Consider the following 19,921-nt stretch of genomic DNA (forward strand, 5'->3'; position numbering starts at 1 on the left):
CAACAGACACATGAAAAAGTGCTCCATATCACTCGGCATCAGGGAAATACAAATCAAAACCACAATGAGATATCACCTCACACCAGTCAGAATGGCTAAAATCAACAAGTCAGGAAATGACAGATGCTGGCGAGGATGCGGAGAAAGGGGAACCCTCCTCCACTGTTGGTGGGAATGCAAGCTGGTGCAGCCACTCTGGAAAACAGCATGGAGGTTCCTCAAAATGTGGAAAATAGATCTGCCCTATGACCCAGCAATTGCACTATTGGGTATTTACCCTAAAGATACAAATGTAGTGATCCAAAGGGACACATGCACCCGAATGTTTATAGCAGCAATGTCCACAATAGCCAAACTATGGAAAGAACCTAGATGTCCATCAACAGATGAATGGATCAAGAAGATGTGGTATATATACACAATGGAATACTATGCAGCCATCAAAAGAAATGAAATCTTGCCATTTGCGACAACATGGATGGAACTAGAGCGTATCATGCTTAGCGAAATAAGTCAGGCAGAGAAAGACAACTATCATATGATCTCCCTGATATGAGGAAGTGGTGATGCAACATGGGGGCTTAAGTGGGTAGGAGAAGAATCAATGAAACAAGATGGGATTGGGAGGGAGACAAACCATAAGTGACTCTTAATCTCACAAAACAAACTGAGGGTTGCCGGGGGAAGGGGGTTTGGGAGAAGGGGGTGGGATTATGGACATTGGGGAGGGTATGTGATTTGGTGAGTGCTGTGAAGTGTGTAAACCTGGTGATTCACAGACCTGTACCCCTGGGGATAAAAATATATGTTTATAAAAAATAAAAAATTTAAAAAAAAAATAAAAAATAAAAAATAAATAAAAATAAAATAAAAATAAAAATATAAAAAAGAGGTTTCTTTTTTAATACAGGGAGGCAATATAACAGGTTCCTACTATATAGTTTCTTTTTTAAAAAAAATATTTTTCTTATTTGAGAGAGAGAGAATGAGTGGGAGGGAGGGGTAGAAGGAGAAGTGGACTCCTCACTGAGCAGGGATCCCAGTGTACAGTTTGATCCCAGAACTCTGGGATCATGACCTGAGTCAAAGGCTAATGCTAACCTACTGAACCATCCAGGTGCCCTTACTTTATAGTTTCTTGAAAGACAGGTCCTACATTCAATATTTTCTTCAGAGCTCCCATAACATCCTTATTTCTTAGACTATAGATCAAAGGGTTGAGCACGGGAGTGAGTATGGTGTAAAAGACAGATACCATCATGTCCTTCTCTGGTGTATGGTAGGAGCTGGGGAGCATGTAAGTATAAATGGCAGCCCCATAGAAGAGGATGACCACAGTCATGTGGGAAGAACAAGTGACAAAGGCCTTCTTCTGTCCTTCTACTGAGTTCATCCTATGGATGGTGATGAGGATAAAGTAGTAAGATCCTGAAATGACTATCACAGGAATGAGAAGCATAAGGACACAGCACAGGTACATGAAAATCTCATAGACGGAAGTGTCTGAACAAGAGAGTTTCAATACAGCAGGGACTTCACAGAAAAAATGATGTATCTCTCGAGATCTGCAGAAGGGGAAGGTCATGGTGATGGGAGTAAACAAGAAACCATCCACTGAACCCAGGAGCCAGCAGCCAGATGCTAGAAGGTGTAACACCCGATGGTTCATGAGGACAGGGTAATGAAGAGGATCGCAGATGGCCACATAGCGGTCGTAGGCCATGGAGGCTAGAAGAAAAAATTCTGAACCTGCTAGTGTCACATAGAGAAACATTTGTATCCCACATTCTATGTCTGAGATCTTGTTCATACCCATGACTTGGTCTATGAGCATCTTGGGCACAGTAACAGAAATATACATCATGTCCATGAGAGATAGCTGGCTAATGAAAAAATACATGGGTGTGTGGAGGTGGGCATCAGAATGTATCAATAGAATCAAGATGGTGTTTCCAGACAAGGCCATTAGGAAAAGCACGAAAATGACCAAAGAAAGGAGAGCTGGGTGTTTGGATTCACTGAAGATTCCCACCAGGGTGAAATCTGATCTCCCAGTGTGGTTAGCTAGCCAGTTGGTGTTCTCCATGTGATTTCACCTGGGCAACCAAGGGAAGCTTTGGGATTAATGAATCAATCACGAAACACCACCCACTGAAATAAATGTGTTGAGAGAGAAAGAGAACCCAATTACATTATCAGAAAAAAAATTCCATGGTTTTATAGATTTAGAGAATACAAATTATCTGTAATTATATAAATTTACCATTTGGGTGGTTGCATTGTTCATTGTATCATGAATTTTCCTTTTGCTATAGTATCCTTTACGAAGAAGCATATAGATTATTTTAGGTTAGCTATTGCCCTAACCAAACACAAAAGATGAATCAAAATGTAAAAAATATATATATGTATATGTACATATGTATACATATATCTGTATATATTTATATACAGATATATAATATATATCTTTTATATATATATATATATATATATATATATATATATATAAAATCACCCTTTCTGGAATTCTTATTGTAGATAATCAAAATATCATTATCTCTCAGGTCTAATAATTCAACTGAATTTTATATTTTAAATTCATTTATTTGGGGGCGCCTGGGTGGCTCAGTGGTTTAAGCCGCTGCCTTCTGCTCAGGTCATGATCTCAGGGTCCTGGGATCGGGTCCCGCATTGGGCTCTCTACTCGGCAGAGAGCCTGCTTCCCTCTCTCTCTCTCTGTCTCTCCATCTGCTTGTGATTTCTCTCTGTCAAATAAATAAATAAAATTTTTAAAATAAATAAATAAATAAATAAATAAATAAATTCATTTATTTGACAGAGAGTGAACAAAAGCAGGGAGAGCAGCAGGCAGTGTGAAAGGGAGAAGCAGACTCCCTGCTGAGCAGAGAGCCAATACGGAACTCAATACCAGGAACACAGATCATGACCCAAGCCAAAAGGAGATGCCCAGCAGACTGAGTCACCCAGGTGTCCCTTCAACTGAAATCTTAAAAATTCTTTAAGGTGCATTCTACATAAGAAAAAAATAGTATTAATTTTGTATAAGAAAAAATAATTCCACAGTGCACAGAAATATCAAATCATTACCTTGTACAACTGAAACTAGTAGAATTTTATGTCAGTAATACCCCAAAAAGAACAATCTAATGAACCAGGAAACATTATGTCAAAAACTAATGATTCACTAATTGAATTTAAATTTAAAAAAAGAAAAAAATATATAATAAAGCAGAATAAAAAGTAACCACAACAAAATTTGGGGAAAATCTATATGAAATTCTTGAACCCCACAGTGAGACACTGTGATTGTATGGGGTAATCCACAAATCCCCACAAACAGATCATGATCCTAACCAATGACCAAACCCTTAGATAGCCTAGGGTCACCATTTTGGAGCTCCAACTCTGAAGCCAGACTGGCTGTGTGTCCAGCTTATCCTCTATGCACTCTACCTCCATTCATTCTACATACATAAAAAAGAGGAAAAGAATAATGCTATATCATGCACATGTTTAGGATTAAATGAGGAAAGTGCTTGACCATTACTGGTTACAGATGACTTATGAATAAAATAGTTAATAGGTACAGTAATAATTATGCAGAATCTATGTAAGAGATGGCTGCTACTATTATCATTTGAAAATATGAGATCCATTATGTCAGTTCACAAGTTTAATATTTATTTATGCATTTAAAGATTTGATTGGACCATTTCTGTAGTCCTAAATAACTTAGGAGTGTATATGTGTGTATATGTATTATACATATATATGTATATATATATACTTATTATATACATGTATAATTATTCTATAAAAATAAACTTTAAGATATCTATACTATATATTTTAAATACATAATATTTAATTATATATATAATAAGATAAGATATTATTTTACCCCTAAAATAAGATACATAATAAGATATGTATATCTTATTTTATGGATATATCTTTTTTTATTGCTAAAATAAGATATATTATATATATATTGTATATCTTATTTTAGCGATAAAATAAGATATATATAATAATATATATTATTACCCTTATAAATAAGATAAATAAGATATTGATAATATATATTATGAATATATATAAATAATATAATATAATATAAAAAGATAAAGATAAATGAATAAAGATATAGATAAAGATAAATATAAATTTATATAAATTTATATATAAATATAAATTATAAATATATAATAATTACAATATAATATAAATAAGACATATAATAAGATATACATATCTATATATGTAATAAGTTATATATATCTTATTTTATCGCTAAAATAAGATATACATACATATCTTATTTTAACCCTGATTAAGCAGAACTTTATGAGAAATCTATCTAATTTGTATCCAGTACATGTTTTTCCAAGTTGAAATTCATCTTAGAATTTCTACTATCTACTTACATTTCAGAGGACAGGAAGTAGTATTTAGACAGTCATTGCTATTTATCAGAGAAGGCTTTAGTTGTTTCCCCAAATGTTATCTGCTTTAATGCACATAGCAATTAATTGTTCATGGAACTGAGATTCAGAGAGCAAAGTTGAACAACACTATGATATTTCTGACTCCAATTTACCATTTACTTCTTTATCTTGCTGTTCACAGCCAGCCTCTCTATCAGATGCTAAAGATGAATCAAAAATATTTAAATCTAATTACAGTTAATGAGGTCACAGTCAGTCTATTCAGAGACAAAAATAGAAATGCAATTTAAAGCAGAATTCTAAGATAGCTATAAAATAAATAAAAACAATTAGCACAAAATACATCTGACCTTTCTTCAGAGAATAATACCTCCTTTGACATTTTCTGTTCTGAAGTTTGAACTTTTGCAAACTTTTAATTTCTGACATGTCAAATCTCAAAATTCAGAAGTCCTTACTAAGAGGAAGCAAATATCGAGTCCTCTTTCTGGGAAGGGCTTAGAGGCAGTTATCATGTCTAGATATTTCTAGAAGAATTTACAATTTCTATGTTTTATGCTTTTAAAAATATATTTTATACTTTTTTCATAATTCTAAGACTAATTAAAACATCAAATTATTAATATTCTCAGTTGATAAAGCAGTTGAGAACACTGCAAATGATTTTGAGTTCTTAATATAGATATTCAACAAATTTTGACAAATTGCATCAACAACAATAGCCTTTCTATCACATCTCACCCTCACTGAAAGATGAAATTTGAGACCTGTGAAAAATAAAAACATAGCCTGATAAATTACAAAACACATCTGCTGACAAAGTCTGTATTTGTGGTCAAAATAAATTAATAATCAGCACAGTGAGCAATAAATGTGAAGGCCTTGAAACCGCTTGCTGAGTGAATGAAGGGAGACCACAAAGGTACTTGGGGTTTACTGAGAAATCTTTGCTGTGCTTTTGTAAATGTGGGTCCTGCCATTAAGACACACTGAACGGTCCACCTGGGATACCAGACACAAAAGTGAACACTGTCTGTTGTATGCATGGCGACTGGCCCTTCTGTTCATAGTTACTCCTTTCTAATATAATTCCTTGAGCTTCATATAAACAACTTAACGCATATTTAACATGTAAATTCATTGACAGTGGTGGTGGATTAATGTTAAACTTTATTTGAAGCTGACAGCATCCTAGGAATTGTTCTAATGCTTTATCATATTTTATCTTTCCCAAGACTCTACATCTTATTTTCTCAATTTACACAGTAAGGAATTCATATTCTTATGGTCTGCTTAACCGAGCACAACTACACTGAGTTGAGCCCACAGGCTGTAACTATGCCTCAGAATTTGGGGGGACCTGGTCTTCCCTACATAGTAGATAATTTGGGTATTAGGTCACCCACTGTCAGTTTCATTAGAAAATATAAATACGATTCAGATATTTATTTCTAACCCTCAAAAATTATCTCCACTCAAAGTAAAATCAATAGCTCATCTGCAAAATTTCAATTTCAGGAAAACAAACACATTATCCAATTATATAGGAAATGTGTAATATTCTTCTGTATGCAAATAATTAGAAAGCAAAAATACATTTTTTTTAATGTGCTATACAAAAAGATTCAAGAGAAAAGGTAAATTTGTTTTTTCCACTTACAAATAGGTAAAAAGAAAATTAAGGACATATTTTCAACAACTATAATGGAGAATATCAGAAGCAGAAGTCAAGACAGTTAGAAAATAATCACCCTTTTTTTTCTTGCAGTTCTGTCTGCTTCTCTGGTTGAATCCAGTCTCATTCAGATGGGCAAATGGAGTGTGACCAGGTTAAGTGTACAGAGAGAAGTAGGAGGGCTTTACTCTGCCCATTAAGTGAGTGGATGAATGTTTTCTGTCAATAAATCCCCTCTGAGACGATAGAGAAGAATGCAATTATAAGAGCTGAAGAAGCTAATAGCTATCCTTATTGCACTGTCCTGCTTTTTGCTGATGTCTTTTAAAAAATATTTTATTGTTCATCTCAATATGTATCAAAACCTTAACTGAATTAACAATATTCACACATTGCATTACTAATGAATTTTTGGCTATGACATATATGAGTTAGTTTTTTTTTTTTTTAAGATTTAAAAAATCTATTATTTGTTTGAAAGACAGGGATCACAAGTAGACAGAGAGGCAGGCAGAGAGAGAGGAAGGGAAGCAAGCTCCCTGCTGAGCAGAGAGCCCGATGTGGGGCTTGATCCCAGAACCCTGGGATCATGACTGGAGCTGAAGGCAGAGGCTTTAACCCACTGAGACATGAGTTAGTTTTTATGTAGCCTTTTCATTTTACAAAATATATATTTCATGTATATGTGAATATATTTTTTTTCTCATTTTAGGTTTAAGGTAAATATTTGAAATATATATATTTATTTTTTCCTTTTTACTGATGTACAATCTGAAATTCATAGTTCACTACATTTTTCAAAGATAATATCATTAATTAGTACTATGGTTGAAACTAAAATTGAGATCATCTTCACATTTTTAAAATTTAGATCCCAATATATTAGTGTTATTCTGTATCTCTGACTACAGTCTTTAGCTTAAAATCTAATTTATCTGATATGAGAATTGCTACCCCAGCTTTCTTTTGAGGCCCATTGGCAGGAAAGATGCTTCTCCATCCCTTCACTTTCAGTCTGAATGTATCTTTAGGTTCCAAATGTGTCTCTTGTAGACAGCATATGGACAGGTCCTGTCTTTTCATCCAGTCTGCAACCCTGTGCTATTTTATGGGAGAATTTAGGCTGTTCACGTTGAGAGTGATTATTGAAAGATTAGTTTTTATTGACATCCTGTTGCCTGTGAAGTCCTTGTTTCTATAGATTGCCTCTCCAAGTTTCTGTTCTATGACACTCTTGGGTTATTTCTTCTTTTATAGAACCACCCCTTAATATTTCTTGTAGTGCTGGCTTGGTGGTCACATACTCCTTTAAATCTTGCCAGTCTTGGAATCTCTTTATCTCCCCTTCCATTCTGAATGTCAGCCTTGCTGGATAAAGTGTTCTTGGCTGCGTGTTCATCTAATTTACTGCCCTGAATATGTCTTGCCAGGCCTCTCTGGATTCCCAAGTTTCTGTGGCCAGGTCTGACGTTATTCTGATGGTCCTGCCTCTGTACATAGAGAATCTCTTCCCCTAGCTGCTCTTAAGACATTCTCTCTGAATTTATGACTGGTGAAATTCACAGTTATTTGCCTGGAGGTCTTTCTACACTCGTTGATCTTGGGGGCTGACCTTTCTGCCTCTAGGACATGAACACTTCTTCCATTACCCAGATTAGAAAAATTTTCATCCAGTGTTTATTATATGTTCAACTATGTGTTCAACTATATGTTCTAGTCTTCTCTTTTTCCCCAGCCCCCTAAAGGATCCCAATAATTCTGACATTGGAACGTGTCATGCCATCATTTATTTCCCTAATTCTGTTTTCATGACTTCTAAGCTGTTTTTTCCAGGACTCTTCCTGATCCTTCTTTTCTATCAGGTTTTCTTCTAGATCACTAATTTTATCTTCTGCCTTGGTTACCCTAGCTGTCAGAGTAGGTAGACTAGATTGGATCTCATTGATAGCATTTCTAACTTCTGCCAGGTTGGCTCTCACTTCCACCCTTTGTCAGTCTATGTTGCCACTAATGGTCTTCTCCAACCTAGCCATTACCTGGATAATTGTTACCATGAGTTCCTTTTCCAACATATAGTTTATGTACATATCCCATAGTTCTGTGGCAGAGGTCACAGTCTGAATTTTCCTCTGCTGGGTGTTCCTAAATTGTTGATTGTATACTTTCTGTTGTTATTCACATGGAATCTATATTGCTTTAATATTACATTGATTTATTATTACAATTTTTTCGAATTTTTTAAATTTTTAACAAAAATTATAAGTAGAATGTGTCACAGGAATAAAAATCAAAGCATAAGGAACACAGTCAATTATACTGTGATGTATGTGAGGCTTGTGTTTTCACAGTATAATGTATAAACTTTTCAAATCATTAAATTGTACACCTGAAACTGATGTAATATTTTGTATCAACTAGACTTAGTTCTTTTGAGACTTTCCTTTATGTTCTTTCTTTTTTTTTTTTTTTTTTTTTTTTACATAATAAGGGCATCATTAATTTTTGGTATAGTGTTCCACGTGGCAGGATACAAAATCGATGCACAAAAATCAGTTGTATTTCTGTACACAACAGTGTAAATGGAGAAACAGAAAATAAAGAATCTATTCTATTTACAAGAACCATAATATAATTAGGAATAAACCTAACCAAAGAGGTAAAGGATCTGTACCTTAGAATCTAAAGAACACTGATGAAAAAAAAATGGACCAAGACATAAAATATTGGAAAAATATTCCATGCTCATGGATTGGAAGAATACACATTGTTAAAATGCCTAAGCTGCCTAGAGCAATGAACACTTTCAAAGAAATTCCTATCAAAATATCAGTGACATTTTTCACAAAGATGGAACAAACAGTCCTAAAATTTGCATGGAACAAGAAAAGACCCTGAATCACAAGGTCACAAACAAAGCTGGGGGCATCACAATGGGTTACCTCAAGCTATATTACAAAGTTTTGATCATCAAGGCAGCATATTATTGGCACAAAAACAGAAACATAGATCAATGAAGCAGAATATAGAACCAGAGATGGACTTTGAACTCTACTGTCAACTAATCTTCAACAACAAAGAAAGACTATTCAATGGGAAAAAGTCAGTCTCTTCAATATATGATGCTTGGAAAATTGGACAACCACATGGAGAAGAATGAAACTGGGTCATTCTCTTACACCATGCACAAAGATAAACTCAAATTTGATGAAAGACCTAAGTGTGAGATAGGAATCCATCAAAATGTTAGAGGGTAACAATGGTAGTAAACTGTTTGACATTGGACACAACAACTTCTTTCAAGACACATCTCTAAGGTCAAGGGAAACAAAAACAAAAATGAACTTTTGGAACTTCATCAAGATAAAAACATGCACAGAAAAGGAAACAGTCAGCAAAACTAACAGGCGACCCATGAAATGGGAGAACATATTTGCAAATGATATTTTGGTAAATGGCTGATATCCAAAATTTATAAAGAACTTATTACACTCAACATCCAAGAAACAAATAATATAGTCAAGAAATGGGCAGAAGACATGAAAAGACCCTTTTTCACAGACACACATGAGAAAATGTTGAACATCACTAGCCATCAGGGAAATTCAAATCAAAACCACAAGGAGATACCACCTTATACCAGTCAGAATGCAAACATTAACAATACAGGAAACAACAAGTGCTGGCAAAGTTGTGGAGCCGGGGGAATCCCATACACTGTTGGTGGGAATGGAAGCTGGTACATCCACTTTGGAAAACAGTATGGGGGTTCCTCAAAACGTTAAAAATAGAGCTATCTATCCAGGAATTGCACTACTAGGTATTTACCCCAAAGATACAGATATAGTAAGAAGAAGGGACGCACGCAACCCAATATTCATAGCAGCAATATCCACGATAGCCAAACTGTGGAAGGAACAAGATGCCCTTCAACAGATGAATGGATAAAGACATGGTTCATATATACAATGGAATATCACTCAGCCATCAGAAAGGATGAATACCTCTCATTTGCACTGACATGGATGGAACTGAAGGGGATTATGCTAAGTGAAATAAGCCAAGCAGAGAAGACAATTTCCATATGGTGTCACTTATATGTGGAACATAAGGAATAGAGCAAGAGACCACAGAGGAAGGGGGGAAATACTGAATAGGAAGAAATCAGAAAGGGAGACAAACAATGAGAGACACTGGACTCCAGGAAACAAACTGAGGGTTACAGAAGGGAGGGGTGGAGGGATGCAATGGTGGGTGATGTGTATTGAAAAGGGCAAGTGTTGGGATGAGCACTTGGTCTTATAGGCAACTAATGAATCGTTGAACACCATGGCAAAATCTTACGATGTCCAAAATGTTGGCTAACTGAACTTAATGAAAAATAAAATAATAATAAATAAAATAATAAAACAAAAAAGCTAACTCATCGTTTTAGAATATTTAAAAAAATCTTTCTGCATTAAGACTTTAAAAAATAAAGCCATGTTTCACAGAAATTTGTTCTACTTCGCATCATGTTTATTTTCATTATATTTTGTCTTCTGTTTCTAGGGTGTTTCAAAAAGAAACATCAAATGTGCTAATGATATAGGCTATGAAGAGGTAATGCATTATCCTTCTCAAATCTTTTTGAAAGTTAAAGAATTCATATACTCTATTCATTCAGTTTGAAGCAGAATATTGGAAATCCGTTTTCTTTTTTTTTTTTTAAGATTTTATTTATTATTTGACAGAGAGAGAAATCACAAGTAGGCAGCGCAGTAGGCAGAGAGAGGGGGGAAGCAGGCTCCCTGCTGAGCAGAGAGCCCAATGTGGGACTCGATCCCAGGACCCTGAGATCATGACCTGAGCTGAAGGCAGAGGCTTAACCTGCTGAGCCACCCAGGCACCCCGGACATCCATTTTCTAATTTAAAATCTCAAATACGGCAAGATCCTTATTTTAAGGTCATACAATAATTGAGTGTCTCTCAAAGCAATTGGAATCTATATGTTTTAAATAAGCTAATACTCCTCAATTTGAAGAGTTTAGACACAGCCAAATGAAAAGTCCGTGACATACAACCATGTCTGTGGTTTTATGGTACAAGTCCAAGAGGGTTATATTTACCCCAAATATCTTTCCAGTAGTGCCTTCTGATGTTAAAGCATGGTTCAATTCAGTGAGATTAATGCTATTTTGTTCACTATTCTTAATTTACCTGGACTTCTTGCCTTCAGGCTTGTACTTTTTCAATTGGTGAGCACTGATTTAAAATTTATAAAATACAAGTCCAATCACTTCATTACTTCGTATATGATTCTGAGTTAAGGAATGGCAAGAAATGAGTATCTAGATTAAAGAAAAAAAGGAGGTTCCACTGGAATATTTACTGCTTGCATTTGGTCAATAATATTCTGTGCCTTTAATGAGACATCTTGTCTCTGAGAAAACCACTTCAACCCAGAACACAGTACTTATGTGAGGGTAGCATTCAGTCACAATTCAAAAATGAGCTCCAAGGGAGAGACAAGATGGCAGGGAAGTAGGAGGAGGCGCTGTTTCAACCTGTACCCGGAACTGAGTTGATTACCTACCAAAGAACTCCGATCACCCATGAAATCAGCCTGAGATCAGAATTATACATGTCTGGATCTCTATAGGGGCAGAAAATGCCAGTTGGCAGGTTAAGCAGAGTGGGAATGTCGGACTGATATTGAAAGATAAACAAAAGGGGAAGGGAGCCACCAGAGGCGACTGACTGGAAAGTAATACCCCTAATACGAGAGTGCCCTGCGTCTGGGGACCAGCATTAACTTGGAGTCTTGGTTGAAAGCACTCAAAAAGAGCAAAGGATCATGGGGAGAAATTGTGGGAATCGGGTCAGCTAGGGACAGGAGATTTTGTCCCAGACCCAGGACAGCCTCCCCTGGCACTGAGCCAGAGAGAGTGCGGCAGAGAAACCAGGTCTTTGTCCCTGAGCCGCCAGAGTGCCCGAGAACGCGTGGGGTCCAGCTCCTGTGAGGGGCTGGGAGGCTCGCCAGATGGCAGAAGGCCAAGCCATGCTAACAGAGCCTGAGACCCGCATGCCCTACACGCTCCCCTGAGAGAGGTGCACGCAAGCCCAGCGCTCTTACACCCGGAAAGAACAGACACCCCCAGCCCGGGCCAGTGGGAAAATCTCAGTGTGAGATCACTGTGTGGAATCTCTCTGATGGTCTGGAGCTGCCCAGACAGCCACCGCTGCTGTGGTTTTGGGTACAAGCAGAAGATCCGGCGTCCCCAGGGACCGCGACTCAGAACCTGCTCTGCTAGCGGCCAAGGCGAATTGATATGGACCTGCAGCACCCACAGGGGACCTGGCTGAGGCTTTTCTCTGAGAGGGAGGTCGGGGTGCAGTTTGATTTCCTCTAAACCTCCAAAAACCATCAAAAGCGGTCAAGGCAAGAGAAAAGAAGTGAACAAACATAAAAACCTCCAGAGAACAAAAGTCTGAGAAAAACGTTTTCCTCAGAGCCCACCCCCTTGAGGTGAGTGGGAGGACTTAAATCAGGGAACATCATTGACTGAAAACCCACATGGCAGGCCCCTCCCCCAGTAAACCAACCAGGAAAAAAAAAAAAAAAAAAAAAGACAGCAAGAAAACAACCACCACTACTTCATAGGACTTCTTTTATTTTTAAATCGTTCCCACTATTCTGGTGCATTTTTTTTATATACATAGGTAATTTATTAATCTATTTACTATCACAGTGAGATGTCCAGTACATCAAATTCAATAATAACCTTCTAACCTAAACTTTTTTATACATACACCTGTGTTTTTTCTTTTGCTTTTCTATTTTTATATATTTTTTTAAATTTTTGGTTTCTTTAGTCTAGTTTATTCCTTTTTTATTTTTATATTCTAATATTCATACAGAGTTAAACTTCGAGGTAATCCCTTTCCCCAATCAATGCTACCCCTATAGGTAAACCAATTTTTAATAATCCTTTATCTTAGGAAAGTTGAGTCCTTTAACAAAGATATCAAGATACATCCAAGACGAATCACAATAAACTTCCTCACCCACACTGAGAATTTATAACCACTCTCCCAACTTTTTTTTCCGCTAGTGTTTCTGTTTATTTGTGTTTGTCCTGACAGTATATAAATATTATATTTAGGTTTCTTCTCGATGAGGTTCTCCTTTTTTTGCTTTTATAAATATATATATAATTTCTCTATTTCTCTTGTCATATACTTTTGTCAGTCTTTTGGTTTGTTTTTGTTTTTATACCTCATAAATCTTACTTGGGGTACGATTTGGGCTGAACCTTCTCTTTTATCTTCCCTTTTTTTCCCTGTCCTTCAATCTCTCTCTTTTTTTCTTTTTCTTTTCTTTTTTTCTCTCGTTTGGCTGGGGAATCCTGATTGCTCAGAAGTGTTTCAGGGTGAACCTTTACCGCACCATGGTCAATACATTCAGTCCTCTCTAACCAAAATGACTAGGAGGAGAAATGCCCAACAGAAGAAAACTACAGAGGATGGGCCTTCTGCAACAGAGCTAATGGCTATCAACATACACAATATGTCAGAAAGAGAATTCAGACTAACAATTATCCAGGCAATAGCTTGGTTGGAGAAAGCCATGGATAACAAACGGAATTGATTAGGGCAGAACTGAAAGCCACCAGGAATGATGTTCACAATATTAGGGCAGAACTGAAAGCCACCAGGGATGAGGTTCACAATGCTCTCAATGAGTTCCAATCTAATCTAAATTCTCTCAAAGCTAAGGTAACTGAGACAGAAGATAGAATTCGTGATCTGGAGGACAAACAGATAGAGAGAAAGCATCAGGAGGAAGCCTGGAACCAACAGCTTAGAAACCACGGAAACAGAATGAGGGAAATAAATGATGCTATGAAAAGTTCCAACGTCAGAATTATTGGAATCCCTGGAGGGGAGGGGAAAGAAAGAACTCTAGAAGATATAGTGGAACAAGTTCTTATGAAAGTTTTCCCAATCTCGCGAATGGGACCAGTGTTCATGTACTAGAGGCCGAACAGTCTCCACTCAAGATTATACACTCCAAAAAAACATCAAGGCACCTGATAGTCAAATTGAGAAATCATAATTGTAGATACAAGCTCTTGAAAGCCTCCAGGAAAAAGAAGCTCCTTACGTACAGCAGAAAGCCCATGAGAATAATGTCAGACCTGTCCACAGAGAACTGGCAAGCCAGAAAGGACTGGCAAGATATATTCAGGGCACTAAATTAGAAGAACATGCAGCCAGGAATGCTTTATACAGCAAGACTGTCATTCAAAATGGATGGAGAGATAAAGAGTTTCCAAGACCGGCAAGACTTAAAGGACTATGCAACCACCAAGCTGACACTGCAGGAAATGTTAATGGGGCTTCTATAAAAGAGGAAAAGTCCTAAGAATAGCATTGAACAGAAATATAGAGACAATCTACAGAAAGAAAGACTTCAAAGGTAACACGATGTCAATAAAAATGTATCTATCAATAATCACCCTCAATATTAATGGCCTAAATGCGCCCATCAAATGACACAGGGTGGCAGATTGGATATAAAGACAGACCCATCTACCTCTTGTCCATAAAAGACACACTTTGAACCTAAAGATAAACCCAGACTGAAAGTGAAGGGACAGAGAAACATCTTTCATGCCAATGGGCCTCAAAGGAAGGCCGGGGTAGCAATTCTCAAATAAGATAAATTACATTTTAAACTAAAGACTGTAGTCAGAGATACAGAAGGACACTACATAATACTTAAAGGGACTATCTACCAAGATGATCTAACGATTGTAAATATCTATGCCCCCATTATGGGAGCAGCCAATTATGTAAGAAAACTATTAATCAAGATAAAGAGTCATATTGATATGAATGCATTAATAGTAGGAGATCTTAACATGCCTCTCTCAGAAAAAGACAGGTCATCGAAGCAGAAAATCAATAAAGAAACAGGAGCATGGAATGACACATTGGACCAGATGGACCTCATAGATATATACAGAACATTCCACCCTAAAACAACAGAATACTCATTCTTCTCAAGTGCACATGGAACCATCTCAAGAATAGACCACATACTGGGTCACAAATCAGGACTCAACCGATACCAAAAGAATGAGATTATTCCCTGCATCTTCTCAGATCACAATGCTTTGAAACTGGAGCTCAGTCACAAGGAGAAGTTCGGAAGGAACTCAAACACCTGGAAGATAAAGACCACCTTGCTTAAGAATGCTTGGATCAACCAGGAGATCAAAGAAGAACTGAAACAATTCATGGAAACCAGTGAGAATGAAGACACTTCGGTCCAAAACCTATGGGATACAGCAAAAGTGGTCCTAAGGGGGAAATGCAGAGCCATCCAAGCCTCCCTAAAAAAAAAAGTGAAAAATCCAGAACACACAGACTGTCTCTACACCTTAAAGAACTGGAGAGTCAACAACAAATCAAACCAACTCCACACATAAGAAGGGAAATAATCAAGATTAGAGCAGAGATCAATGAGGTAGAAACCAGAGATAGAGTAGAGACTATCAATGACACTAGAAGCTGGTTTTCTGAAAGAATCAATAAGACCGATAAACCATTGGCCACACTAATCCAAAAGAAAAGAGAGAAAGCCCAAATTCATAAAATTATGAATGAAAACAGAGAGATCACAACTAACACCAAGGAAGTAGAAAGAATCATCAGAAGTTATTATCAACAGGTATATGCCAATGAGCTAAGCAACCTAGATGAAATGGATGCATTCCTGGAAAACTATAAACTCCCAAAATTGAACCAGGAAGAAATTGACAACCTGAATAGAAAGACATCTAGTAATGAGATTGAAACAGTGATCAAAAACCTCCAAAAAAAACAAAAAAACAAAAAAACAAAAAACAAGAGAAAAGACCTGATGGATTCCCTGGGAATTCTACCAAACTTTCAAAGAAGAAATAATAACTATTCTTCTGAAGCTGTTTCAAAAAATTGAAACAGAAGGAAAACTTCCAGACTGTTTCTATGAAGCCAGCATTACCCTGATCCTCATACCAGGCAAAGGCCCTAGGAAGAGGAGAATTTCAGACCAATATCCCTGATGAATATGGATGCTAAGATTCTCAACAAGATCCTAGCAAACAGGATCCAACAGCACATTAAAAAGATTATCCACCATGACCAGGTGGGATTCATCCATGGGATGGAAAGGGTGGTTCAACAGTCGAAAATCAATCAATGTGATAGAAAAAATTAATAAGAGAATAGAGAAGAACCACATGGTCCTCTCAATTGATGCAGAAAAAGCTATCCAGCATCAGTTCCTGATTAAAATTATTCAAAATATAGGTATAGAGGAAACATTCCTGAACTTCATGAAATCTATCTATGACAGCCCCACAGCACATATCATCCTCAATGGGCAAAAGCTTGCAGCTTTCCCATTGAGATCAGGAACACGACAAGGATGCCCACTCTCACCACTCTTGTTCAACACAGTATTAGAAGTCCTAGCAACAGCATTCAGACAACAAAGAGAAATATAAGGTATACAAATCGGCAATGAAGAAGTCAAACTCTCTCTCTTCGCAGATGACATGATTCCTTATATGGAAAATCCAAAAGTCTCCACCCCCAAACTAGTAAAACTCAAACAGCAATTCAGCAACGTGGCAGGATACAAAGTCAATGTACAGAAATGTATAAGTGGCTTTCTTACACACTAACAATGAAAATACAGAAAGGGAAATTAGAGAATCAATCCCATTTACTATAGCACCAAGAACCATAAGATACCTGGGAATAAACCTAACCAAAGAGGTAAAGGATCTGTATTCAAAAACTACAGAACACTCATGAAAGAAATTGAAGAAGACACAAAAAGATGGAAGATCATTCCATGCTCTTGGATCGGAAGAATAACCATTGTTAAAATGTCTATACTGCCTAGAGCAATCTATACTTTTAATGCCATTCCAATCAAAATTCCAGCAGTATTCTTCAAAGAGCTGGAGCAAATAATCCTAAAGTTTGTATGGAATCAGAAGAGACCCCGAATCGCTAAGGAAATGTTGAAAAACAAAAATAAAGCAGGGGGCATCACGTTGCCTGATTTCAAGCTTTATTACAATGCTGTTATCACCAAGACAGCATAGTACTGTCTTAAAACCAGACACATAGTTCAGTGGAACAGATTAGAGAGACCAGATATGGACCCTCAACTCTATGGTCAGTTAATCTTCGACAAAACAGGAAAAAATATACAGTGGAAAAAAGAGTCTCTTCAATAAACGGTGTTCAGTAAACTGGGCAGCTATATGTACAAGAATGAAACTGGACCATTCTCTTACACCGTACACAAAGATAAACTCAAAATGGGTAAAAGACCATGAGACAGTAATACATCAGAATCCTAGAGGAGATCATAGGGAGTAATCTCTTTAATATCAGCCACAGCAACTTCTTTCAAGATATGTCTCCAAAGGCAAAGGAAACAAAAGCAAAAATGAATTTTTGGGACTTCAAAATCAAAAGCTTCTGCACAGCAAAGGAAACAGTCAAAAAAACAAAGAGGCCACTCACAGAATGATAGAACATATTTGCAAATAACAGTACAGACAAAAGGTTGATATCCAGGATCTATCAAGAACTCTTCAAACCCAAATCACACAAAACAGACAATCATATAAAAAAATGTGCAGAAGGTATGAACAGACACTTCTCCAATGAAGACATACAAATAGCTATCAGTCACATGAAAAAATGTTCATCATCACTAGCCCTCAGGCAGGTTCAAATTAAAACCACATTGAGATATCACCTTACACCAGATAGAATGGCCAAAATCAGCAAAACAGGAAGCAACATGTGTTGGAGAGGATGTGGAGAAAGCGTAACCCTCTTCCACTGTTGATGGGAATGTAAGTTGGTGCAGCCTCTTTGGAGAACAGTGTGGAGATTCCTCACGAAATTAAAAATAGAACTTCCCTATGACCCTGTCATTGCACTACTGGGCATTTACCCCACAGATACAGATGTAGTGAATAGAAGGGCCATTTGTACCCCAATTTTATAGCAGCAATGGCTACGGTCGCCAAACTGTGGAAAGAACCAAGATGCCCTTCAACGGACGAATGGATAAGGAATATGTGTCCATATACACTATGGAGTATTATGCCTCCATCAGAAAGGACGAATACCCGACGTTTGTAGCAACATGGACGGGACTGAAAGAGATTTTGCTGAATGAAATAAGTCAAGCGGCGAGAGTCAATTATCATATGGTTTCACTTATTTGTGGAGCATAACAAATAGCATGGAGGACATGGGGAGTTAGAGAGGAGAAGGGATTTGGGGGAAATTGGAAAGGGGGAGTTGGGAGACTATGGACTCTGAAAAACAATCTGAGGGTTTTGACAGGGTGGGGGGTGGGAAGTTGGGGTACCAGGTGGTTGGTATTATAATGGGCACGGACTGCATGGAGCACTGGGTGTAGTGCAAAATTAATGAATACTGTTATGCTGAAAATAAAAAAAATAAATTAAAAAAAGCACATAGTACTAGAAGTCCTAGCAACACCAATCAGACAACAACAACAAAAAATAAATAATAGGCATTCAAACTGGCAATGGAGAAGTCAAATTCTCTCTTTTCACAGATGACATGATACTTTATCTGGAAAACCCAAAAGACTCCACCTCCAGACTAGTAGAGTTTATACAACAATTCAGTAATGTGGCAGGATACAAAATCAACATACAGAAATCAGTTGCTTTCTTATACACTAACCATGAAAATACAGAAAGGGAAATTATAGAATTGATTCCATTTACACTAGCACCAAGAACCATAGGATACCTGTGAATAAACCTAACCAAAGAGGTAAAGGATCTGTACTCGAGGAACTACAGAACACTTATAAAAAAAATTGAAGAAGACACAAGAAGATGAATGACCATTTCATGCTTTTGAATTGGAAGAATAAACATTGTTTAAATGTCCATACTGCATTGAGCAATCTATACTTTCAACACGATTCTGGTCAAAATTCCACCTGCATTTTTTTCAAAGACCTGGAGGAAACAATCCTAAAATTTGTATGAAACCAGAAGAGACCCCGAATTGCTAAGGAAATGTTGAAATAGAAAATCAAAACGGGGGTCATCGCATTGCCTGACTTCAAGCTTTACTACAAACTGTGACCACAAAGACAGCATTGTACTGGCACAAAAACAGACACATAGTGCAATGGTGTATAGTGGAACAGAGTAGAGAGCTCAGATATGCACCCTCAACTTTATGCTCAAATAATCTTCAAGAAAGCAGAAAAAAAAAAATATCCAGTGGATAAAAGACAATCTCTTCAATAAATGGTGCTGGGAAAATTGGGCAGCTATGTGTAGAAGAATGAAACTCAACCATTGTTTTATACCATAACCAAAGGTGAATTCGAAATGGATGGAAGAATTCAATGATAGGCAGGAATCCAACAGAATCCTCGAGGAGAATATAGGCAGCAACCTCTTTGATATAGGTCAAAGCAAAACAAACTTTTGGGACTTAAACAAGATCAAAAGCTTCTGCACAGCAAAGGAAACTGTTAACAAAACAAAGAGGAAACCTATGTAGTGGGAGAAGAATTTCATAAATTACAATACAGACAAAGGTCTGATATCCAAGATCTGGAAAGAACTCAAACTCATCACACACAAAACAGATAATCACATGAAAAAAAAAATGGGCAAAATACATGAACAGACACTTCTCCAAAGATGACATACAAAT

General features: G+C 36.9%; 1 protein-coding gene across 1 annotated transcript; it reads right to left on the reverse strand.

Moving 5' to 3' along the window:
* Positions 1-1,123: 1,123 nt before the first annotated feature.
* On the reverse strand, positions 1,124-2,086 carry LOC131831446 (olfactory receptor 2T4-like). The gene has a single exon (XM_059173500.1). The coding sequence runs from the start codon at positions 2,084-2,086 to the stop codon at positions 1,124-1,126; it is 963 nt and encodes a 320-aa protein (XP_059029483.1).
* Positions 2,087-19,921: the final 17,835 nt, after the last annotated feature.

This window comes from Mustela lutreola, chromosome 5, assembly GCF_030435805.1.
Source record: "Mustela lutreola isolate mMusLut2 chromosome 5, mMusLut2.pri, whole genome shotgun sequence".
In the NCBI taxonomy this organism is placed as follows: domain Eukaryota; kingdom Metazoa; phylum Chordata; class Mammalia; order Carnivora; family Mustelidae; genus Mustela; species Mustela lutreola.

Coding starts and splice junctions, on each gene's coding strand:
- LOC131831446 (XM_059173500.1), bottom strand. CDS start 2,086: ATGGAGAACACCAACTGGCTAGCTAACCACACTGGGAGATCAGATTTC.